Genomic DNA, 25,101 nt, shown 5'->3' with positions numbered 1-25,101 from the left:
CAGCCACCAGAAATAAGACTGGCCACAGGCCTAAGAGGTCAAAACTGGCTTAACAGCAGCTCCAGAGCATCTCAACAGCCTCTCTGGAACCCAGTCTGGCTTCCTGAGCCAAGGGAGCTGTGCCTAATGTCACCTACAAATGGTTTGTCTGCAGGTTTGTCCAAGGGCTGGGTGATGCTGTGGCCCATCCCATGCCAGGAGCTGTGCCTTTGGCCTGCAGAAAAGCAGGGCAGAGTCTTCATTTCTGTCAGATCCTACAGAAATCCATTTCTGCAGTTATGATCTGCCTCCCTGGTTTCTACTGAGCTGGTTCCTAGCAGCCACAGAGGACAGAGCTACAGCATCCAGGGAAAAAGGAGCTGCTGGACCCAGCGTTTCAAAGCTGCAGCTCTGCTCCCCTGTGTGCTAGCACGTTCACTTACAGTCCCAGAGGAAAGCGAGGTGGTTCGGAGTCTGCGCTGTCGGGGAGAGTAAATCCAGTACCTCCCATCTGTGAACTGGATGGCCCCAGGGCAAGTGAAGTGAGAAAGGAAACAGAGGAAAAAAAGATGATGTGAAGGACAGGATGAAAGAGAAAGCAAAAGAAAACCACAACACCAACAAACAAAGCAAAACAACAAACAAAGAAACAACAACAAAAAAGAGAACAAGGGGTTGTGCAACTCCAGGGCTGAACGGATCAGCGGGCAGGGAAGCCGTGCGTGGGAAGAGCGGTGCCCGTGCCTGGGACAGTCTCTGCGCCTTTATTCCCCTGAGGGTGAGCAGGAGGATAAAGCACTCTCCTTTCAGCAGCAGATTTCCAAAGAACAGACCCCAGTCCCCTGGGACTCGACAAATCGTTCTCTGTACGTCGTAACCCCCCGACACGGCTCCTGGGGCAGCCCTGTGGGAGCAGCCGTGGGTGCTGCCTCCCTGGAGCTGCAGTTCAAGTGGTTTTCCAAGAAAAGTGCCTGTGGGAGCCCAGGTCAGCTTTTCCCTTCATCCCAGCAGTGACAAACGCTGCACGGCACACGACACACATTTAATGCAAAACTCAAGGACTCGGATGAGGTATGAGATGCTGATGGGCGGCCAGTCACGCTCTCCGGGAGCACACACTGCACACAAATGGTTTCTTCTCGACAGGGAGGAACCCCTGGGAAGCTGGGGGGAGTCCATGTGCCCACGGCCATGGAGGGAGAGGAGCTGCCCCCTGCTAGGAGACACTTGCCAGCGGAACCGGCAGTATCTGAAAGCAGCTTGCACACAGCTGCCATCCACAGGCAAAGAAAGAGCAGCCAGTGTTAGAGGGAGCTGTTTGCATTTTGAACAGCATGCACAAAAACCCAAACAGACAAGCTTTTAAAATGGAGCCGATTCCTTCTGCAGCTCCCACGAGCCTCCAAATGACTCGGCAATGAGTGAGCAGCTCTGCAGCAGAGTCACGCAAGCCCAGGGAAAGCCAAACGCTGCCTGTTTTAGGTTTGTCTGAAGGAGTTCACAGGGCACAGCTCGTCTCCACTGCTGTGTAACCCACAGCGAGGCAGAGCGGGGCACCTTTTTTAATGAGAAGATGCCAGGACACAGGGAAGAGCTGCCACGGGGCAGACCCTCAGCTCTGCTCTGGGAATCCACGAAGCAGGTACGTGTTGCTAAAATCTCTTCTCCAGCCTGCAGACGCTGCTCAGACATTGCAGAAGCTGGCTGAGGAACACGGCCCCCGGGCTCCACAGCACTCTGCTGCCAACCAGCAACCACCTCACTTACTCCCTGTCTCAGTACTAGATTTCCACTGCACCACCTACTGCATCTGCCTGCGGGGAAAGGAAAAGCCAGAGTTCACCAGAGCCCGAGGTCAGCCCCACTGCAACCGCCTCTGCTCTGGCTCTGGGCAGCTCCGGCACACGTCTGTGTTGCAGCTCCAGCTGAGGGAGCCCCTGCTGCACCTGCGTTCACCTTGGCTTGTCCCAGGAGTGAACACGCTGGCCTAGATAAGCCCTTCAGTGCTCCTGCTTGGAAGTAGAGCAGCACACCTACGGCTACCTCCGCAGCAGCAGCACCTGTTTGAGCCCCACTAGATGCTGCTCTCTGTTCTCCAAGGGCTAGGCTGGTTCCCTGCATTCAAAACCTGTCCAGTGTTAAGATCTGAAGGCACTCGACACAAGGGCAGACTCTACCCTGTGCACCCAACTGCCAAAATAGAGATTATTACAGCCTCGTCCAAACATTTCCCTCACACCCCTCACGGGCCAGGCAGAAAGGGTATCTTACAAAGTATATGTCTGTGACTGGCACATCATCTTCATCCGAGGCCTGGCTGGCCGGTTCGGAGGCCTGGCTGGCCGTCTCCACCTCTATTGTAGCCGTGGATGTTCCAATGGCACAGGCTGAAGAAGCCGCCTCCCTGGAGGGGGGAAGAAATGACAGCACCGAGTCAGCACGGTCAGAAAAGAAGGAACAAGGAAGGCTCGGTGATTTAGTGCAGAGGATAATTTGCTCTAACATCCAGAAAGATCAGGTCAGGTCAGAAGGAGCATCACTCAGCAGCGTCTCACAGCTGTGTGAGAGCCTCGCTCTCCAGGGAAGTCGATGCCCCAACAAGACCAGCCTCTGGCAGAAGCAGCCACAGACAGAAGGCAGCGGGCAGGGCCCTGTGCAGCTGCTGGAAGCTCCAGAGCACTCACTCTTTGTCGTCTTCTTCAGGAGCTACGATCTCAACATCACACTTGGGCTCCAGCTCTACGCTGATCTGCTGAAGCTCCTCTTCAACCCGCACCTCCTCGTGTGACCTGGGAACCAAGGACACAAGGAGCGAGGCTCAGCCAGACCCGAGGCTTGGGGTAACCAAACCTCCCGGGCAAAAGAGTCAGTCCTGTCAGGACTGCAGTGCTCAAAGCCAAAGAGGTGGGAAAAGAGGGCAAGAGGAAAGGGATTAGATAACCAGTGCTGCCTAAAAGATGGCAATGTCAACCTGAGTACAGAGCAAAAAGGAAAAATTGGCCTCTGGGGAAAACCCGTGCCCAGAGTTATCCATCAGCTGCACAAGGGGCAAAGCCTCCAACCTCTTCTGAGGCTCCCGGTGCACTGAAGCTGCTCCGGCTTGCTCTGGGGTTAACATCCTATTTATCTGCACGCTCAGGAGCAGTTTGTGACAGTCTTCAATTTAATACCTCATGCTATTAAAGTAATTGCTTGTGTTAGCAGGGCTGGCTCTACAGCCCTCCTGGGAAGGAGAAGCTGGTGTTTGCCAAGCCAAGGGCACGGGCTGGGGCAGGGAGGAGCTTCAGGTCTACGAGGAGCCCTGGCCAGCTCTGCTCCATCCCTGGCTGGTGCTCGGCCGAGAGCTGCAGCCAGCAGGCAGCACCACTCCATCCGGGTCGGTGCTGCTGTAGGGGTGGATTCACAAACCTGGAGGGAATTCCCCAGCAGATTAGGGTAATCAGAGGCTTGCCACATTCCAGGCTCAAACAAATTGGAGAAGGGCTTTTTCATTTCGACTCAGGAATGTAAATTCCCAGAGATTCATGCTTTAATAACTTTGTTTTCGCACATACACACAAAGGTCCCTGTTCCCCTAGAAAGGATGTTGATACCATCACAAGAAATGGAGAAATTAGGCAAAAAAAAAAAAAAAAAAAAAAAAAGCAAAGAGGGTCACACTTATGTGAGGTGGCTGTAGTTGTGGCAAGATCTACCTCTGACCAAGTCATTAAGCTCCCTGGACAGTCTGGGGACACTCACTTCTAGGACATGATTCACCTGACCCATTTTCTGATCAGCAGTCACATCTTGCAGTGACTCCCTCCATGACGTATTGAGGGAGCCTGGAGTAATTCAGGTGAAGTCACCGCATTTTGCAAAGTGGGTCCTGTCACAGGTGCCTGAATTTAAGTCTCCAATATTCAGCAGTTTCAGACAATGCATTCTGCAGGAGGTGAGATGCCTTACAGGTCCCTGCCACTTGGATGGGTGCTGTAAATCAATAGCAACTTGCCCTCTAGTGACAGGAACTTCCCAATATTCATTAAGAAATACCCCAGAAAAGGACTTTTTCCACAGGCTGCATGGTGTGAAACTCAGCAAATCGCTAAAAACTAGGAGCGAGGGGAGATGTTTGTGGGATGCTGTAAACACCCATCTTCCCAAGTCCCTGCCTTCCTCTGAGGCACCAAACATTGGCTGCACAGAGAGAGGACATCAGTCCGTCCAGCAGCTCCTCTGGCTATGGCGTGTCCCCAGACTGAGTTTGTGATGTGCATTTCAAAACCTGTACCTACAACGCTTACAAGATGTCCTAGAAACCTAGGGCAGAGTGAGCAGCAAGTGTAAGGATCCTCATTCAGGTCCCACTGACACAGGCAACAGGGTTATTTTTACTGGTGCAAAAGCATGCAAGATAATTACACGACGTGAGATTCTAAATCCAGACGCTCTTATGCAGCAGGGAGTTTTGTCCCACCTTGCCCTTGGCTCTGAGCCACCCATCACCACAGGCCAGAAAAAGCCTCAAAGCACCCAGGTTTCTGAGAACACTGAAGTTCACGCAGCCTCCACGCTACATCTCTGGTGGTCTGAAGGTGCTCAGTACCTTGCAAAGTCAGAGCCCTCTCTTATATTCGTGTCCACTTCACCACGGCAGATGCACAAAGGAGGATTTTTCCTGCTTTTAAGACTTGGTTACTGAGAGGGGGGGCGTAAGGGACCATTTTCATTGATTCAAGTGCTGGTTGAGGGGATAAGTTTGGACAACTCAACCAAATTAAGTTGTCCCCTTTCCCATCAAACAACAATATTAAAGATTCCTTGCAGAACACTGGGAGATCTGCTATAGTGAGGATTCTGTTCAAGAAATGGGGATCATCTGATTGCAGGAAGCAATTCGTCACCCTGCAGAAGACCACCCCAAAGTCTTGGGGCTGCCAATATTCACATTCAGCCCTCCAAGAGGCCTTTGCACAAGGACAAAAGTGAGGTGGGACAAACGTGACGTCCCTGTGCAGCAGAGCAACAGGAGACGAGACACTTTTCTCACCTGCCATCCTGCCCTGAGGAGTGTGTGCGCCTCCTGCGGAAAGAAACCAGGATAGTAGTTAGAGGAGGGATTTAAGGCAGAAATCCTACGCTGCCCCCAAATCTAACTCCCTGCCCCATAAGGGAGATGTTCTACTTAACAGCTGACACTTCTCCCAGCAATAATTAATCCCATCAAAGCTGTGTCTGCTTGCTCCCAGGAGAGATTTAATTAAAATTGGTCATTAGCATTCCAGAGCATAGGGCAGCCTACCGAGAGCTGCAGCACGAAGAGGAACGGCAGCCACTCGACACCAGTGGGAGCAGGGGCTGGGCACTGTCCTCACCTGTACCTGGGCTGCTCAGATGTCTCCGAGGGGGATCGCTCAGGAACAGAGAGAGATGTTGAAGAGAGTGTTGTGGCTATGGAGGCCGTGGTAGCTTCTTCAAAGGAAGGAGGTGTGCAGGGGAGCAGGTCTGGCCTGCCTGCTGGCCCAACGCGGACAACAGGAGAGATGTAGGAAGAAAAAGAAGAGGTCAAACATCTACACCATCCCAGCGTGAGGCTGTTCTACCTGCACACCCTCACTGGGACTGGCCACTTGAAGGCTCAGGCAGGCAAGTTTAGCTGGTTCATGAGAGCAACAGCTTATCCCAAAGCATCCTCTAGAGAGAGCCAGTAAGCACCACTCCAGCACGACAGATAGACACTACAGAAAATGTAATGCCAATGAAGATATCTCACTGGTAACCAAAGCTGGATTAAAGGCTTGGATTGCCAGAGATAAATAACCAAGTGAATTAAGAGATGAATTGAGTGCTCACTGCTTTGCATGGATAGCAATCTAACACTTCTGTGCTCCAGAAGCCTGCCTTTCACCACTTGTCTGTAAATCCAGCCCAGATGGAAGTGAAGAAAAGGGCAACGAACCAGACCTATTTACCTTTTTCCTTTTCTCCCCCAAATGCAAGATCTTGCCCCATTCAAACACTGACACTGAAGTCCTGCAGTGCACAGTCCCCTTTTTCTACAGGTGGAAACCTCAACTGATTGCTTTTGGGCTGCAACCACTGCTGCCAGGTGGAAGTGCCAGTTGCAGCCGTGACCCAAGAGACCATTTTTACTGCAGAACCATACAGGGCTGCAAAGAAAGGATTTGGTCTTCTTCAACTCAGAGATGTTGCTTCCCAGTCAACTAACTGCTAGCACTGTGACAAGACAGTATCCTCTTACCTTGTCCCCTGTCCTGGTTAAGTTTAGTACCTGCAAAGCACAGCAAGACAGGGAATGAAGAGCTATCCATCAAGGAGGATGCGTTTGGTGCACAGTGGGGAACACAACGAGAACTGAGGAGCATCCTAAGGAACTGCTAAGGAAGAAGAGGGTAATCACACAGCCATCACCACGGACAAGACTACTACCTTCATCATCAAGGGTGGGGTAACTCCTGGCTGCACGGAGATCGTACTGCGTTTCGTCCTTTTCAGAGGGGAGCTGGCTAGCTGAGAACGCAGCTGTTGGACCAGGCATCTTGACAGCTAGCAAGGCACTACGCCCTTTCTTTGAGGGAGATGACTTCAGAGCTGGACGAGAACAGTGAAAGAGAAGATGAAACTACCACCACCACCACCAAAGGCACCCTGCCATTCACAGGCCTTTGCCCTCCGACACACTGCATGGAGAGCTCCTGGGCAGGAGTTTGGCAGGCCACAGAAACCGTGACACCCAAGGGCTCTGCAGCTCCCCAGCTTTGCTTCATATTACAGCAGAAAAGCCTGCTCAGATTCCTGCCCAGAAACTCTCCATGTGGACGCAAGCAGCGGGATGGAGATAAGGCTCTGACTCTCCCATATCACAAGGACAGCGGTTCCTGGGCCATGTACTTACAGGAATTTTTTCGAAACACCGTGTTGGTCATGAATTTGAAGAATCTCTCTGCATAAAAGCTGGGTCTGTGTACTGACACTGTGTCCTACAAAGGCAAGAAGCAATTGTTTCATTTTAAAATTACCCCTCAAGGCAGAATTTCTATAACAGCCAATGCAATCTTTTTTATTCCAACATTTAGCACTCATAGATCCTTAAAATGGAAAGGCTTAACTGAAATGATCTGATTAATGCTATAAATAAGCCTGAAGCGTTGCCTTTGATTTGATTGCATTTGATTACATTCTCACTGTAATTTTATAATGGATTTTGGTGATTTTATTTCTTTATAGACTTTCTGGATTTTTCAAATATTGACCTGATTACATATATGGAATTTCTTCTGGCTTTGCTGGTTGACATTCAAAGCACACCTGGGTATAATTGCAAATGACACGGACACCAAAATTCAGCCAGAGGTCCCCATACATTTCAAATATTTTGCACTTTTTGTTTTAAATAGTAAAACTGAGCCGTCTCTGCTTCCCATGTTCAACTGTGCTCCTGTGACTTAGCATCCATGCAATTCCTTTGCCTTATATTTTAAGGGAAGGTCGGATATGCAATGCTGAAGAAGAGTTTTTCACAGCTGAGATTGTTCTTCTGTAAACACGCAGCTGGCTGCTGCTAGGGACAAGACAGCAAGGAAATACTGAAAGGGATTTATTAGCAGGCAGCTTACTGAAGTGGAACTGCAGTCAGTCACCAAAGAGCAAACGCAGGGCTCCTCAACTCATACACGAAGGCACATGCCCTGTGCATACAGCTCCTGGTATTGTGGGGAGGAGGAAAATGACAGATGGGAGCAGAGGAGGAAAGCTGGTGGCATGACAGCTAAGCATGAGAGGAGGTGGAGTGAGCAAGAGAACCTGATTGGGAATAAGTGGTACTACACCGCTGTGGAGGCATAAGAGGCAAGAACTATTCCTTTCATCAGCTTCAGCTGTACCAGTTCAGGCACTATAAATAGCGAGGTAATTGGCACCAAGTAGCATAGATGAAGCTGAAGCAGGTAACCCTGCTGAGACCTGGACAACTCCTGCCGCTGTACAGACACTCACCCCATCATGGACAAGGGCCTTCCAGGTATGTTCCAGCTTCTTGATGAACCTAATTTAAGGGGAGAAGCAGAGAGAAAGAAAGAATCAGCTGCAGGCATGTACTCCATGTCTAAGACACCTTTTGTACTCCGCACAAGAGAGATCGCTGAGCTGCTAATGACATCTTCGTCTGGAGAGCAGCTTTCCTCCAGCCAAGAGGTCAGCTGAGCACACTGTCAGCTCGGCAGCTGGGTCAGGACTGCCTGGGAACCCTCCAGGGAAGGAGGCGTGGGGCTGTAAGAGGGGCAGAAAATCACCCTCCACCCTTGGATATATGCTGTCTGTCCCAGGCACTGAGACAGGGAACTTCTTTATGAGCATTTACCTTACCTTACTCTCATTATACCTTTAAAAAATGGCTCTGTGTCACCAGCTGTTTAAAGGACAAGAACAAAATCCACAGCCCCCAACGTGCATCAACAGACAGCTTTAGGTAGCGTGCCTACTCATTATCAAACTCTTCAGGAGAGGAAAATCTTCCTGCTTTCATTCAGCATTAAAATAGATGTTAACACACTTAGAGGATAGATGACTGCAGAGATACCTGCCTGTATGACTGAAGAATATCTATGATTCCTACATGGAGCAGGAGACGCTCTCCTTTGCCATTCACTGCTGGGATTCCTCCCATCCTGCAGGTAAGACAAAACCCCAGTGAGCACGGCCTTAAAACCAGCTGTAACACCCCGAGCGAGACCTGTGGAAGGGCAGGAGGCAGCACTGGAAACAGGACCCTGCGATGTGGTGGTCAGACAACCCAAAACCTGCAGTCCCTTTGTCAGCAAGTCACCTACTGACCCAGAGCTACGGGCTGCTCAGATCACCAAATATCAGCACAGGATCTGTGTTGCATGCCAACACCTCTACCTGGGCCAGAAAGCACCATGTTTTTTTACTTAGCTAGAGAATATTTTATTCTCGGGACCCAAGAGAGCATGAACTGCCTGCCTGTTAGGGCAGCAGATGTTTAAGAATGAACACATTCCCAGTGCCATCCCCACTAATACCAGTCAAAGGTGCAGCACCACCAGCACGAGCACACAACGAAAGCATGCAGGTAGCAGGCAGGCACTGCAATTAAGGATGCTGTTTGAAATGCCGAATATTTCCTGGCTCCACCGTGACTCCACCGAAACCAGAGCAGCTGGTTTCACACGCCACGGCCGCTGGGACAGCTGAAGGCAGCAGGGCCATAACCCCAGGAGAGATGCCCGTATGGCCCACAAGGGCCTCAGTCAGGGATTTCCTGCTCCAGCCTCCACCTCCACCCCTGCAGCAGCACAAGAGGACCAGGTTTTCACCTACGTGTCGTCTGTGTCTATGGACTCCCCCCGGGCAGCCCCCCCCTGGATGGACTCCATGGCTGTGGAGTAAAGTGCCTTCTGCCCCACGGGGCGCTTCTCATCCGACGTGCTGTGGGCTCCCTCGGACTGCCGCTCCCGTTCTTGCTGGTCTATGTTATGAACCCCGAGCAGGAGGCTGTAGTCCATGATTTTAAAACTTTCCAACACCTACAAATTAGTATCGGGTATGAGAATAAAGACAAAACATCAGGCCAGCAGTTCAAACAAAGCACAGACCCCAAAGCATGGAACAGCCCGTCCACGTTTATGCTAACAACTCCGTTGCCAGAGCTTGAACATTTCTGAGCTTGTCTGCATAGAATTTCCACAACCCGAAGGGCTGAGGGCACACAAGTAACATTGCTGTACCAGGTATCTGTTGCACACAGCGTAAGAAAAATGTATTTATTCCCAACAGCCCAGCTACAACTGGCAAGAATGCTGCAATTTTAGGCATCAGGCAGAGGGACACGGGCTTAGTCCTTGGAGACTGTCACAAGATCCAACTCCACTGCTTTGCCTTCAGGGTAAAGAGCAGCAGAGGACTTATCCTGCTTTGGGGTTAGCAGATTAGTAAGGTTCTCAGTCATATGCTCTTCCTCATGCCTGAGAGCCGCAGGCTTTGTTAATCTGCTCCCCAAACTGCCCCCTCCTTACCAGACAGTCTCGCTGCAACGTCTTCACCAACGCACTGAAGGTGTCTGCATCCAACATCAGGCCCTCGGGCATGTCTTGGATGAAGTCTAGGTCTTTGTATGTGGGGCTGGACTTTTCTTTTTCCTTCTTGGATGCCCGGCGCTTATAGGTTGAGCCTTTCAAGTCAAATTTCAGGTGCATTTTCACCACGCGAGGCAGAATGTTGTTCATCACCACCACGCGGATATTTTTGCCCCCTGATTGCACACAGTACAGTCCATAAAACTTTGGCAGCAGCGTCCGTGGATTCTGGTTCAGGTTCTGAAATGGGGTTGGAAAAAGCATCAGCAGGGGTCATTTTGAAGAGGATTCCTGCTGTTTTTGCTGTTTTCAACACAGAGCACATTAGTGGATCTTGGAGCAGACAGACTAGGGGTTCTTCACCTAGAGATTTTCTGAACTTTACATCAGAGCTTACTGCACACATCTGACAAACCCTTGTGTTGCAGTGGCTTTAGGACCTGAAAATACCACTCTGCCTTGAATACAGGGAATGAGATGTTCATCTCTCTCTGGGCAAATAACCAAGTCCGGAAATTCCCTGCTTTCCCCACCAACAGCAGCTAAAAAAGGGAAACCAAACTGGAAGAGAAAAACATAAATAAGTGGGAACTTCAAGTTTAAAAATAACAGCTATCTTCATCTCTTCAGAAGTGTCAGAAATCAAGAGCCGTTCTCTGGCCCAGAATAAACCAGGGACACAGTACTTTTTTTAAATTTTAAACAAAACAACATCAATTTCCTCCTCCTTCTGGAGAGTTGCTTTATAAAAACACAGTTGGCCAGAGAGCACGGATATCCTGCTCTGCTATCATGTCCTTTTTTTAGGCAGCTGCATTATTAGGAACGACATGACAGACACGAATTGCTTGTTCAGCTTTGGGAAGAAATTTGGGAAGGAAACAGAACATCTCCGCATGCTGTGAAGGGAAGGACGGGCCTGACAGATTCTCTGACAGATGGGAGAAGCACAACTGCATTACAATTTCACGCCCCACATCTCACCTCACCTAGCTGGACTCACAAGCGAGCCCTCCTTGTGAGCGTGCTGTTCAGCACAGCGCAAGCTAAAAGCAACAGAAGGAGCCGAGACCGAATGCAAACAGCTCTTGCCCAGCTTGAAAGTGACTCAGGTAAGACCCCTCCGCTTCCTTTTTCACCCAGTCCGTTCACACTGGATGGGTTTCCCAAGAACAGTGTGTGTTAGCACCACAGTAACCACAGACGTGTGAGTGCTACAAGCAGCACGTCCCTCGGCACAGACAGGCACCTCCGTGTAATTCTTTAACCTGGTTGCTAGCCAGGGCAACTGCAGAACTCAGGACCACAGTGCAGCTCCTTTCCCATTTATTTTGTACATTAGACAACAGCAAGGCTTTCCAAAATCGCTCATCCTCTCCAGGAACTTCACTGCCACTTCCAAAATCACGCAGCTGGCTGCCACATACACACCACAACCCAGACCCTGCATCGTTCGAGCAAGTTTTCCCCAATGTGCAGAGCAAGATGAGTCTTTTCAGAAAGAAGAGTGTACAAACACATAAATCAAACCCACTGCAACGCGCACACAGATGGGGCAGCATTAACATCACCTGCCATAAACACGACCTTCTCCTCGGCACCTCCATGGCAAACAAATCCCTGGGTGCTCCTCAGGGAATCGCAGTGCCCTTAGGTATGAAGCTGGATCCTTCAGCACAGCTATGCAGGGAGGCAGCTCCTGGTTTATACGCCTCTCTGGGTGCTGGGCTTTGGTTCTGATTTACTGCTTGTCATCCCATGCGAGTGGGCCTTGGTATGTCAGCTTGCTAGCCCTCAGATTTAGGTTACAGCTACCTGCAGCAGGCTGGGTGTGCTAAGCTGGCTGGTACTGCAGGATTCCTGAGCTTGGTACCGCAGCCAGCAGGAGCCACAACAACTGACAGCTGCTTTCAGAGTAACTGTTCAATGGCACACGTGGGACGTACCTGGGGCAGCAGTGGTTACCCCATAAAACCAAGCTGGTTGCATTACTGCAGTCAGCAACCATCCTCAAAGCCAGGCAGAGGCACGGTGCCAAGCAAACTAAGAGCTAGTGCTGGGAAAAGGGCACCCTTACACGGCTGGGAAACCATTTTCAGGCCAGAAGCTGTCGACAAGCTCACAGTCACCTCCCTCCACCCCCTCCACCCCTCCCAAATTTACCTACAGAGCTTGCAAATAACTGGCAGGATTTGTGCTTCTGGGACTGGCTTTTGTGACTGTTGATGTTGTCAGTGGCACAGGGTGGGCAGGCCTCCAGAAACTGGGGTGGGTGACGTGCCCTGTGCAGCACCTGGGAGAAAAAAGCTGCCGCTACAAACGCAGGTCCAAGGAGCTGAGTGATACCCACCATGTAGTAGCCAGGAAGGAGCTTCTGGAGGAATTCAGCTTCCTTGTGCATCACAGTTTTTATGATGAATTCATCATCGCTGGTGACATAGAAGAGAGAGCCACTGGCACCAGGGTTTGACAGCTCTATCAGAGGCTCGTTACATAATGAATACTAGGGAGGAAAAGGGAAAGAAAAAAGAAAAAAAAAAAAAAGATGACGTTTTTAGCCCCAGCTCATTGCACACCGAGCTCTAGGCCCTTGAGGTCTTTCCCCAGCACACTGCCTCATTGTGAGATTATGGGGTAGCAAAGCTTTAAAGGGAATTATTTTCATTATAGGCTAGGTCTAAGCAGCAAAGCTGATGGACAATTTACAATTAGAGAGTGAGATTACAGTTCAGAGCATCCCAACTGTTCAGAATCAAGCTAATCTGCTGCTTTCAGTAACATCCAGGCTTCATAATGACATCTTATCTTTTCCCATTGTGCATGTACGTGCGTACCACATTTAGGCTTCTTTCAGCACATTACTGCAAGCGCAGACAGAAAGATAGGATTTTAAGAGACATGACAGTCTGCTGAGGGCACCGCGTATCTCCGTGCTGGAGGGAACACGATGCACTGGCTGTTCTCAGCAGCCTCCTCTGCCCTCGTGCTCCCCTGCTACAGATGTGTTTTACAGCCACATCTCACCCCCAATCTGTTGGAAACGCATGAAAAGGATGAGACCAGGTGTCCAAACAAGGAGAGGGATCAGCGCTAAGAACAGCAGGGGGTGCCGCATCGGGAGGACATTGCTAGATAACAGGATGCAAACAGCAGGTCCTCGGTTGAGGACATGCCTAGCAGCTGCAGAGAAATAGAAAGCAGAAGTGTGGACGTGCACTTTGCAGCGAGGGACCAACCCCAGGGTATCTGCGTAGGCTGAGCAGGTTCAGGGCAGCTCGTGTCAGAGCTGCCACAGCAAGAGGTAGGATGGGGAGAGGAAGGTAGGGGTACGTAAGGGCCATAATCAGAGCAATAAATTAAATGCTCATCATTACACACTGAAAACAGCTTTCAGCACTGCTCAGATTAATGATCCAAGACTTTATCAAGTTAATTATCTCATGCATAATTAAAGGCATTTGCTGCTGTGGCAGGCAAGAGAGAATCAGGGGAAACAGAAGCAACAAATCAGAGCTGTGACCTTTGCAACTGAGGCAGGCTCTTTGCCTCACCCGGGTTTTGAGCCACTCATCAAATCAGCCAGCATTATCTCAGATGGCACAGATGGGGAGCGCCGTTACTGTCAAGCCGTGCAATGGCACAGACTTGTTTCTTCTTGTGTGTTTTCAGCTATGGTTACCCCTGCCTACTGCTGAAGTCAGAAAAAAATGGCTATCCGAAGGGGGAGGGCATGCACTCATTTAATGTGTCCTCCTTCCCAGTTCCACAAGTGTCCTGCTCCAAAGAGCGGGGTGTCACAAACATGCAGGGGGACCAAATTCAACCCCAGTGCACTCCAAGCCTCACCAGCCTGTATTACTAGGTAGTTTAGAAAACAGCTCCAAGGAGCTTTCTGAGCACAAGAACAAGCTGTGTTTTATTCCGTCTTCATAAGATGATTAACATAGCTACATTCACATAGTTCTCAAGTGAGTGCACAAGGACAAATTCCCGTCTTTGTCCTCAGAGCCCCAGGGGACATTACAGGGTTGCACCCAGCCGAACACAAACCCCTTTTGCTTGTAAACACAGCAAGTTATTGTCACCACCAGCAAGAGAGGGAACCCCGTAACCCAGCTTAGCAGCACACACTTAAAGCAGATCATTTCCTCTCCCTCCAGTGTGAGCTAACAGCTACCTCTGAGCAAACGAGGGTTTTGGCTGAGTGGTGCTGCTCTTACTGGGACGGTCACTGGATCTCCTCCAAAACAGAACCCCCTAAAGCCACAGCCTGTTCCCACTCCTTGCTGGGATCAGAGAGATTCCTTGGCTCTTCTCTGTCCCTTTTAGGCAAGAGGAGCTGACAGCCTTGATTTAGGGGCAGATTTGCTGTATTGCTCCAGATCATCTCGAATAAAATAAGGAAGACAGAAAAATATATCCATACCAAATAATCATCTGGACGAATCCCAAAGAGTTCTCGGAAGTACCGAAAAGCCACTGGTGCATAGGTTTTGAACCTGAAGTCAGCGTAATGGTGAGCCGGGGTAAGATTACTTCCTTCACTGCACAAAACAGACATAACAGATGAGTGACCCTTTGTATCACCATTCGACAGATGGGTACAGCCACATCGAGGCTGCTGTATATGAAACTGAGCCTTGCAAAAATACCTCTTAGGAACAAAAAAAGAAAAAAAGCCACCCATAACAAAACAGCTTTCTTCTGTGGCAGAACAACAGGAAAGTCGGTTTAAAATTATCTGCCAAAACCTATTTCCAAAGACTGCAAGGAATAGCCGCTTGTAAAGCTGAATGCATTTAACAGGGAACATAGCTTTCATGAGATTTGTTACAGAGAGTTAAAGAGCTCCCAGAATGAGCTTCCCCCTTGAAATTATACCGTGTTTGAGATAAAAATTCTACAGACAGGTAGAAAGAAAGCACACAGCAAGACTAACAAACCCAGCCATACAGCACTGTACCTTACATTGTGCTTCCTTGCAAGTCAGTGTTCTGCGGAATCTAACACTTCCCACTGCTATGTTTGTATGAAATAGATGCATATTTAAAACATTCAGAGCATCCATCTCTGTGATCTAAAGACAGATGGAAGCTCTCTTGAAAAATCAGCGAGAGGAAAAGAAATAAATCATCCGTCCATTTTGTTTCCCTGTCTCCTTTACCTCGGGAAAAAAATGCTCTCCACCACGTAGAAGTCCTGCATCAGGACATCTCTCTCCGGCTTGGAGCTCAGATTGCCGACAGTATATCCAATCCCTAGCTGGATGGCCCCCTTCAGAGTGGATGAAGTGGTCTGGCAGAAAGGAAAGAGCCATCAGTGAGCATTTCCCAGCAGATTAGAACAAAAATATTCCCTGTATTACAATACAGCCAAGTCTGTGACTTCCATTGGGTCATCCTGAGCAGCATACACCGCTAAACAAGTTCAGCTGACTCCTGAATAGGTGAATTCAGAAGGTCTGTAGTTTACAAGACTACACAGTCCAAGGGTGCTGCATAAAAGCTAAATCAGATTGGTAGCTATTAACAAACTAAACCAGGAAAGCTCAGCTGTGCCATTTCTACTCCTGGCCCCAGCTTCTCAGCCTACCACTGACATCGCTACCGCCCTCCCACACCCCAAAACCAAACCTTTTTGTAAGTGGTTTCACCAGAAGCATCAACACCTCGATGGCCTATCTTCTTTCCTTGGCCGGGCTGTCCTGGAAGCGATGGTCCCTGCAACGAAAGGGCACGGTGACTTCCCAGCAGAGCAGGTGACCCGGCTGACACCAACAGGCAGAACAGCACAGGCTGGATCACATCACCACGACCATAAAGGATGGAGCGATCACTACTACTGTGGAAAAATCTGCAACCAGGTCTAATTGGCACTGGCAAGCTTTTAACAAGGCTGTCTGAATTATTTATTCATCCTTCAAGACAGGAGGGGTGAGAATACCCAGCCGCTCCACCCGACACCCTCACTACTAACGGGGCACAGACCCTGAGCCAGGAAAGGTCAGCGTTGCCTCCCAGCTGCCAGGATTCCCCGGTTGCTTGCCTTTGGTTTCTCATCGATTAAAAATAGGGATGTATTAAATCAAACTGCGAGAAGCATATTTTTGAAAAATCCCATGCCCTCAGGTTTCATACCAACGCCTCACACTTGACTTGAGAAATAAAAGGCGGATAACACGGATAACGCAACCCCACTCCTGTGTTCACACGGAGATAATCCATTTAAGCAAGATCTCATTTGTTAACAGTTCAAAGGACAAGCCCACACAGGGTGAACTGCAAAAACAGCTCTTCCTGAAGTTTTGCAGAGTCTACAGAAATGCTGTAGGGCTGCCAGCACTTCAGAGGGAGAAGAAATCTCCTCCTACCCCATCTCCACCTCTACTTCTGAGTCCATCCAGGCCTTTTTTGCTGATCCAGGAGGGAGCAGACGGCAGCTGTACCCTTACCACCTGATGTGACCACGTTTGGTGAGGCTGGACACAGCTCCTGATGCAGCCCCAGGGCTGCGACTTGTTTGCTGTGCCACGGGGCAGTGTCCCACCTGCTGCCCGCTGCCCCAGCACCGCAGAGCCCATCAGATAGCTGCGACGGTCAGCGAGCACCAGAGACTTTTGGGGTTTTGTTACATTACGGAACAGCCAGGCCTTGGATGCACTTTAAGCAGCGTGCAGCGAGACCCAAGGTCATTTCCCAAGTGACAACATTATATCGCTCTCTCTCTAAGCGCTGCACACAGTCATCTCTCAGAACTGATGTCTACAGCAGACAGTGTATAATTTTGTTCAGACTACAGAAGCTCTTTGTGTTTTAGCTTCTAATCAGGAGCTTGCAGCTATTTCTGGACAGGCTGCCTGTACTTCTGCAACTAAGGGGCAGCCTGATTTCTCCTTCAGAGCCTCACTTCCTACTCTGTTCTAAACATTTAGCACAGCCGAGCTCGCATCCAAACACTCCTTCTCCAAGGAGGTGTGATCAGCAGCAAAGATTTCCTTGCAGCTTCGAACCAGGGAGCTGCATCCTCTTACACGCAAGCCCAAGCTGCACTGTCCCACCTCTCCTTGTGGCTCATCACCATCCTCAAAGCATTAACAGAGGTGGGCATTGGTTAGGAAATCACTGCTGTATGAAAATCAGCGACTGAAGTCTTTCACAGCCCCTCACTCTACTTCTACTGCATTTCCAGGGAAAGAAAGAGGGGGGCTATTTGCGTGTTGAAAAAAGCAATTATCTTTTACAGGATTTGAGTTTTCTACTACGCATATTTCTGAGCAGTCAAAAGGAATTAAGTGCCACATTCCTGGCAGCTTAGGGGAAGAGTTTTCTATTCATGTATACTAACGTTCAGCATCTCAGGTGAGAAATATGAAGGGCTATGTCAGAAAATCATATAAAACAAAAACCATTTGAACACGGTGCCCTAAACCACAAGTGTGGGCTTCAGGGAACAGCTTTCAGCCACAGATCCTCCCACCAGATTCCCTGCTGCCAACTGTGAAGAGTTTTGCTCCAGAAGGTACCAGTGATTCAGCAACCTGAGACCTGGAGATGTGCAGAAAATCAGCCCCTCAAGATGCTCCCACCTCGGGGCTCCCTACTTTACAGCCACCTTGCCCCCTCCCAAAAGGGGACGAGACCCAACACAGAGCCCTGGAGGTGCCCAACATGTGGAGTCTCCATCTGGAGACAGGAGGAGCTCCAGGTGCTGGTATGGAAGAAGTGTCCCCAGCCAGATCCAGCCTCTCACAGGCAGATGTCACGGAGCCACGGCCCAAACTGGCCACAGGGAGGGCAAAATCCCTTCCCATTTCTCTGTGGCTGTGGTCACACCAACACACAGACACCAGAGAGCTGCCATTAATTTTCTGTCTCCCAAATAACCTTACCAATACCAAATTCTCAGTAAACTTAAATGTATTTTAAAACCTGGCCCTGTTCAAAAAAGTCATGCGGAGGCATTCTCAAGAGCTCTGCGTTCTCATTTCTCAGCACACGATTTTCAAGAGCATCTCACCTCAGTGATGGCTGCTTTCTTTGGTGCCAGACCTGAGGAGAAAAAGGGAGAGCATTAGTAAAAGTAGTCACATGAGATTAAAACTACTCAGACAATAGCCTAATGCTTTGTTCCTTCAAGCAAGCTGGAAAGCCTTTAAAGCAGCTGCTTTTGCTCGGTTTTCAGTTTCAGTAGCGCAGGAACCTGAAGTTATTGGGTTCACCCAATTTATAGCAGCACAAAGGTGCACCATTTTTCCTAGCAATATTTTTTTCCCTGAGGTTTCAGTACAGAGCTCTTCCTAATCCCTGCTGCACTGCGAGCAACAGGCCCACGCCACGCCGCAGGCGGTTACACACAGTGGCCCAGACACTTACGGAGCTGTTTTCCAGCCTCTCAGAAGGCCCTTGACAAAGCATATCGATAATTGAACCTATTTATAGAACACGAGGTCCAAATATATCACAAAATCAAATCCATCATTTATTTCTACCCCTGCCTTTGGGAGAAGCCACCACTTCTCCATTACAGCGAACGGCAAAAAAAACCAGCATTTTGCCTGAAGCTTTCAGATACGTGACCAGAGCTGGAAGCACCAAGCCATAACCCACAGCCCTCCTCCGACACGAGGCCAGCTTCTGCTCCCCTGCCCCAGCCGTGGCGAGCGCTGCGAGGAGTTTGGTGACCGGGGAGGAAGCAGCGAAGCCACACACGGGTCCTGCGGCTCCAGCCCAAGCCCCTCAGGAACAGGAGCGAGGACCTGGAGCTGCTGAGGAAGGCGAGGAGCTGCCCGCCCAGGAGGAGGTTGTGCAACCTGCAGGCCTGCAGCAGGGGCTTCGTTTTGCAAGAGGCCAGGGAGCAAAACTCGAGAGCTGTGGCCGTGCAGAAGCGGGGCTCTTCATGAGCCCTTGACCGTTCCCCACTTAGGGAGAGGGGTGGGTTACACAAGCGCCTGTCGGCACACGAGCCCTCCAGCTCGAGAGGAATATCTGCTCGAGCTGGGGGCAGTGGGAGGTGTCCAGTCCTTCAGGATAGAGAGCAGGGAAAGCCCTGGAGGAACCAGCCCAAGGCTCTGCTACTTCAGCATCTCCCCAGCTGGCCAAAGAGGATTTAGGATGGTTTAACCGGGGCAACCGCTCGCCCTCCTAAAACACAAGCCGAGATGCTTCAGGGCTTGTTTCCAAAGGAACCTGAGCAAGAAGTGAGGCGTAAGAGAGCACGCTGCTCTGCAGCTGAGAACAGCGATTCGGGTATATTTCAGGAAACATTTCGAGTGGGAAGCAGAATAAAACCAACAAAAACCCCTGGCAGGCACAGGGGAGATGGAATCGCGCTCAGGCAGAAGCGCTGAGGTTATCTCACGGGCCTGGGCAAACTGGGGATGCCCCAATGCAAACAGGGCACGTCCACGGGGTGTTTTCAGCAGTCAGCAATGCAAGCCCCCAGCAATGTGAGCCCCCCGACCCCAGGCTTTGCCTGCCTCTGTCTCTCTGGTGGTGAAATCTCCCATCACCCCGGGACCACACCGTGGCTCAGCTCGGAGAATCGCTGCCGCTGGGCATCGCCAGCTCAGACACTGCACAACGCACGCTTGGGTCCTGAGCTGGAAATTAGATCTTGGGCCTAGGACAAATGATTTTAAGGTCATTCAACACGAAGTCCAGCAAAGGCAGGGGAGCCAGGGCACTGGGAGCTCCCCGCTGAGCAATGCATCAGCTGGGAACGGCGCAGGCTGCTCTGCTCTCCGACTGCCCCACGCTGCTGACGAGCCGCAGTAATCTCTTTTCTGCACTTTGTCACAATTCCAGAGCAGGAGATTATCTTTAATTTTGTGATAATTACCACAAGCTGCTTTCGTTCTCAGCTTGTAAGTGTCTGCTGCTGTACACGTACCAAGTGTGGAATCAACACCGGCGGCGTGCTCGCAGGGAGGGTGCTGGGGCGAGAGCCAGGGGTTGTCAGGAGGAACGATGCTTCAGGTGGCCAAGGGCATCACCAGCAAAACCTCTCCAAAGAGAAAAATCGGCTTTATGAAATCAACCCGTCTAGGCAGAAAATGAAAAAAAATCTTCCGCTGGGTCCTCAGCACACGGTGCTCGGCTGTGCTCGTCTCAAACAAGCTGACAGATGGCCTTGCAAAAACTGATTTAGCTCCAGCTTCGGGGTTATACACAGCCACGAGAGCTGGCGCTCGGGTCTGCGGGGCAGCGGAGCTCTGCCGGGGGAAGTTTCAATACTTAGCAAGCTAATTGAAATGATTCTTATCCGATTTGGTGCAGCTTAACAAGGGGGCACTCAGGAGCGTGAGGAGCAGCTCCAGAAGGAGAAGCTGGGGATGGAAGCGCAGCTCTGGGCGCTGGTGGTGCTTCACGCGCGCCTGCCCTGCTGCCTTCAGCTCCTCTCCTCACCCTCACACCGCTTCTGTTCGACCCCATGCAGACCCACGTGCTGCCCCTCAGAGCTTCAGCTGTAACGCCAGGCCATTCCCATCTGATTTAACACCTGTTTTTTTTCCTTACACCTCTGTCCATGGCCGCAGCTGGGTGTCCATCCCAGCAGGGTGCTCACGCACCGCGGGCAGGGAGGGGACTCCCCAAACCCCTCCGTGCCCCAAACTCTGATTTCTCTGGATTTAGCTCTACCCCTCCAGAAGAACCTGAGCCTCCACAGGATCAGACAACCCGTCCCTCTTCTCGTGCAATGTGTTGTGCCAACAAGTTGTTCAGGCATCTTTAGGCCCCTCGCCCCCGTTTACATCCTCTTGACCTCTCACTCCCAGTAAGCGGCACACGACGGGTGGGCAGGGGCCTCGTGTACATCCACCAGCTTCATCACCCTCAGCAGTGAAGGGTCGGGAGCACAGCGGCTCCTGCATCCCCCAGCCTCTCTAGGTGCTGCCAGCTGGGACACACAAGTGATGCCCGAAGTCAGAAAGTTGAAAATTCACCAATCCTTCAGGCCTAAAAGCAAAGCTTCCCAAAAACCAGAAGATCTGGTCCTTGCTGCCCGTGACCTATACTGAGTTTAAGGTAAAAACATGGGTTTCAAGTTTGACTCATGCGCAGAGAATAAATTAAAAAATAAAGCCAAGTAAACAGTCCCTAGGATCTCTCAAAACCAGCTAAAGCTGGTGATTCCAGCCACTGAAGAAGAATTTCCTAAGGAAGTTTACAAACAACCAAGCAGAGCTCTTATGTAAGACCTGACAGAGCAGACTTCTTTGTAAGACATATGCATAATCACACAAACATTTATAACTTATAAATATTTAATGCTTCAGTATGCACTGGAGAAGCAGTGGGAGCAGACTCGAATAGCTGGTGAAATTATCTGGGCTCCTCTGCCCAGCAGAGAGGCTGCTGCATCTTCAATAAAAGCTTCAGTTGTTTACTGGGAGATACACACGGTGACTGCAACTAAAAACACATCGGGAATAGAAACACCACGCCAGCTCTTCGGCTGGAAGCTGGGAGATTCTGGAGAGCCCCCCCAAATGTCTCCGGAGGTCTGGGTCTGATTTCACACTCATCTGACGAAGAGCAAGAGGGCACGAGCCACCTGAGCAACCCGCTGGGACAAGAGGAGGGGAAGGCTGCCGGCAGGGTGCGAGGATTGATGGTGGGATCGGGCTGGGACCCGCATCCTGCGGGGAGAGGGCTAGGGCACGAGCTGTGCGCGGCGAAGGCTGTGTGCATGGAGCAGATGCGTTGCGGGAGAAAGACGGAGAGACAGGCTGGAAGCAAAACACATCCGTCAGGAGAGACAGCTGTTACTCTCCATAAGGGACTGCTGAGAAAATTGAAGTTCAGGAAACAAAAAAGCGACTCGGAGAAGATGCCAGAAAACTCGACGCGGCTCAGAGCGGCGCCTGAACCGGCACGCAGCCAGCCAGGGTGGTGTGGAAGGAAGGGCAACCCGGCCAGCAGGGAGCAGCCCCTCAACTTCTTGCACCCAAACTGCACGGCTCCGGGTCCCAGCGAGCAGCACTTGGGACCAGGGCGATGAGCAGGGTGGAGGAGAAACCCCAGGAGCAGCAGCAGGGCTCCGCAGTCACCCTGAGAAGGCAGCTGCTTGCAGCCTGCCCGCCCCAGGCACCCAGGGTGACCTGCTCGGGCCTCACACGCTGCCTCCCCGCGTGACAGCACCGGTTGATTGGGATGAGAAGCATCCAGAGGATGCATGAGATGCTCAGAGGAGGTGTGGCGGCTGCTCCCCCTGCGATGCAGGGTCTCTTCCCAAGGAGCTGTACCCGGCTGCTTTCAGAGCCTGCAGTGCGCAGGGTGCTGCTGGAGAGCTTGGAGCAATGAAAAGGAAAATGAAGCAATCTGAGATAAATTCCGCTTGTTGGATGGAGTCTGTAAGAGCTTTAGAAAAGCAACGCAAGCTTTGACACCAACACGAATCCCTCAGGATGGTTTAGACCCCATCCAAAGCCCAACAGTTCTTCACAGGGAGCCGAAACGCTGGCGTTCAGCAGCATCACACTGCGCCAGCATCGAAAGCCGGAGATCAGCAATCCCATCTAATCCCTCCTCGACACCCAGGGCCGGGGTCCTGCGCCTCCCCACACCTCCCTTTGCCGTTTGGAGCCCCCTGGAACCAGCCCCGCTGGGGGGGAAGGATGCTGGCGGTCACACACCGTGCTCTGCTGCACCATCGCCATGCCCCACGCTTTCCCCATGCTCTTTGTCTCGTTTACTTGAGCACAAACTCATCAGGGAAAGGAACAGCAGGGCCTGTACAAATTAAGGGAGAGAGCTTAATGTACCGGGGCAGCAGGACGGGGCCTCGGGGCACTGAGGTGGCACACATAATGTGCTCCCTGCCTCCCTCCCCGGGCACTTCCATAGCTGAGCTCCTCGAGCACCAAAGACACCCAGCCCTTGCTTTTCTCTTTAATAAAAGTTTTTATGCAGAAACTCCTCCTGCCTCAGAAATAACCCATTTACCCCAGAGCAGGAGGCCGGGCACAAGCGGGAGGCAACGTGCTCCTGCCCGGGTGCCGGATGGGATCAGCTCCTCGGGATGCGGAGTGCTGAGCCAGGACGTGCCCTGCCGGAACGTTCCCCTGACAGCTAACCAAAATGTGCTTGCAGCAGGGAAGCCCAATTACAGCGGGGAACGAGCAGGACAAGACAGGGGAAATGAAATTTAAAAGGAACTGATTTGTTTCCTTGTCTCGGATCAGCTGCACGCAGAAAAAAAAGTACAATTTCCGAGCGCCTACCCCGAACCGTGTGACACATCTGACAACAAAGCAAAAACAAAAACCTCATCAAGAGCAGCGCGCACACAACAGCTGACGCCCAACAGCGGAAAAAGGCTGCAGCCGCTCGGCTCCACGCTGTAATTATGCAATCCAGTGGGACGCTCGGGCTCGCATCTGCTGGGTGGGAAAGGTGCAGCCTTATCTGAACGCGGTGTTCCTGCCGCCTTCCACGCCGCCGGTGGCGGGAGGAGCGAGCAGAACGCGCTCCCCGGCACGTCCGGGCGCCCTCCCCGCGGGGCAGCGGGCGAGACGTGCCCAAGGTCGGCAGCCGGCAGCTGCGGCGGGGACGCCGGCCTCTTCCTAGCCCCCGGCTCCGCTCCTTATTGCGGCCTTCAAGCCTGAGTCTGCCTGCCTGAATGCAGAGCAAAGCTTGATTAGGATTAATTACAGGCGGCAAGCGGCGCGCCGGGAAGCGCACCCAGGCCGGAGCCAGCTCCCTGCGCCCCCGACACCCAGCAGCGAAACCACGACGCCAATTTAGAGCCAGCCCATCAGAGGCCGGCACTTTGAAGCCACGTTCCTTCGGGTCGCTCAGCAGAGCTGTGGCATCCAGCAGCCTCGGCTCGGGGCAGGACGAGCCCTGCATCCCCCAGCAGAGGTCCCAGCCGGCAGCGGAGCTGTAGCTTGGAGTGAAAAGGCAAGAGGAGGCAGAACCTCTCTCCTGACGTCCTCCCAAGCTGTGCTGCGGCACAAAAACAGGGACCTGAATGCAGTGCTGGTCCCCGTGCGGCCACCACCAACCACCCTTTGCTGCTTTAGATGTGGTTTTCTACAGCCACAAGGCCCCGGAGAGCCGTTTCCCCACCCAGGCCGCAGGAGCACAAGGCAGCACAGCACAAGGGCTCAGTCCAGAGCTCGCCCCTGTCCCCTGAGCACCATCAGACATCAGCCCAGCAGACACCGAGAGCTCAGGAATTTGGGTTATAGGAGACATCAGTCTGTCCCCCACCTCAGCCCTCAGCCCTTTCTCAGTGCTCCGAGCTGGGAATCCCTCCCAGGCTGTTCATGGCTTGCACCACTTCACAGCACCTCCCTGTCCGTGTTACTTGACAGAGCTTCGTCCCATTGCTCGTTTACTGCCGGGAATTATTTCCAGGCTAAATTAAGAAAGGTATCTCCCTCCCATTTTTTTCCCCACACACCCCATTTTCAGACCTTTTAGAAGAGGTGGAAGTCCATTAATACAGTCACAGCGAGTAAAGAAACCTGCCCCAAAGTTCCCAATCACGGCCCACCCCAAAGCCAGGACACGCAGAAGTTACACAGAGAGCACAGCTTTAAGGCTGCGGGAGCTCGGCACCACAACCAGGAGCAAACCCCAAAAGCCCCAAAAGCAGAGGCAGCCCTGGCCAAAGGGCACACAGCTGCCCGAGGGCCACCCTTCCCGAGCCGTCCTGAAGACGCACCTGGAGTTTTAAGGAGCAGGCTATTTCCTGATCTACTCTGCAGCCAAAGCTGCTCGGCTAAATCCTCTAAGGTTTAATTCCACTCCTGCTAATGTCACTTGACAGAGATTTTCCTGGGGTGCTCAAACTCCGAAGACTAAAAGGGGATTTCAGAACGGGGTCGCGCACAGCGTGCGTCACTGACACAAAGTCCTTCGGGCCGCGGGCACCAGGTGGAGCGAGCCCCCCTTCCCCGGGCACTGCGAGGGACACGGATTCGGTGTCACGGTGCCGAGGACAAGGCCTGGGTGGGAGAGGAAAGGGGAGACACCTGCAATTTCTGCTGGTTTCAGACCCAGGTTTCAAAGGCAGAAGT

At 51.5% G+C, this 25,101-nt stretch overlaps 1 protein-coding gene across 4 annotated transcripts in view; it reads right to left on the bottom strand.

Moving 5' to 3' along the window:
* Positions 1-25,101, bottom strand: part of PIP5K1C (phosphatidylinositol-4-phosphate 5-kinase type 1 gamma) — a 39,565-nt gene that overhangs the window by 2,671 nt on the left and 11,793 nt on the right. For 2 of the 4 annotated variants that reach the window (XM_032203831.1, XM_032203833.1), the window contains exons 2-17: positions 18,093-18,124; positions 15,710-15,796; positions 15,241-15,371; positions 14,503-14,620; positions 12,427-12,579; positions 10,017-10,316; positions 9,322-9,527; positions 8,565-8,648; positions 7,978-8,026; positions 6,878-6,962; positions 6,412-6,573; positions 5,337-5,475; positions 5,012-5,044; positions 2,664-2,768; positions 2,251-2,383; positions 423-497 (exon numbers count right to left, since the gene is read on the bottom strand). In XM_032203831.1, the coding sequence (XP_032059722.1) occupies positions 423-497; positions 2,251-2,383; positions 2,664-2,768; positions 5,012-5,044; positions 5,337-5,475; positions 6,412-6,573; positions 6,878-6,962; positions 7,978-8,026; positions 8,565-8,648; positions 9,322-9,527; positions 10,017-10,316; positions 12,427-12,579; positions 14,503-14,620; positions 15,241-15,371; positions 15,710-15,796; positions 18,093-18,124 (1,892 nt within the window). The remainder of the gene's footprint in view (positions 1-422; positions 498-2,250; positions 2,384-2,663; positions 2,769-5,011; positions 5,045-5,336; positions 5,476-6,411; positions 6,574-6,877; positions 6,963-7,977; positions 8,027-8,564; positions 8,649-9,321; positions 9,528-10,016; positions 10,317-12,426; positions 12,580-14,502; positions 14,621-15,240; positions 15,372-15,709; positions 15,797-18,092; positions 18,125-25,101) is intronic. The other 2 variants (XM_032203832.1, XM_032203835.1) reach the window with 1 other exon arrangement.

This window comes from Aythya fuligula, chromosome 26, assembly GCF_009819795.1.
Source record: "Aythya fuligula isolate bAytFul2 chromosome 26, bAytFul2.pri, whole genome shotgun sequence".
Lineage (NCBI taxonomy): Eukaryota > Metazoa > Chordata > Aves > Anseriformes > Anatidae > Aythya > Aythya fuligula.
Note: the sequence above shows the minus strand (reverse complement) of the source record. Positions and strands in the feature narration are given on the sequence as shown.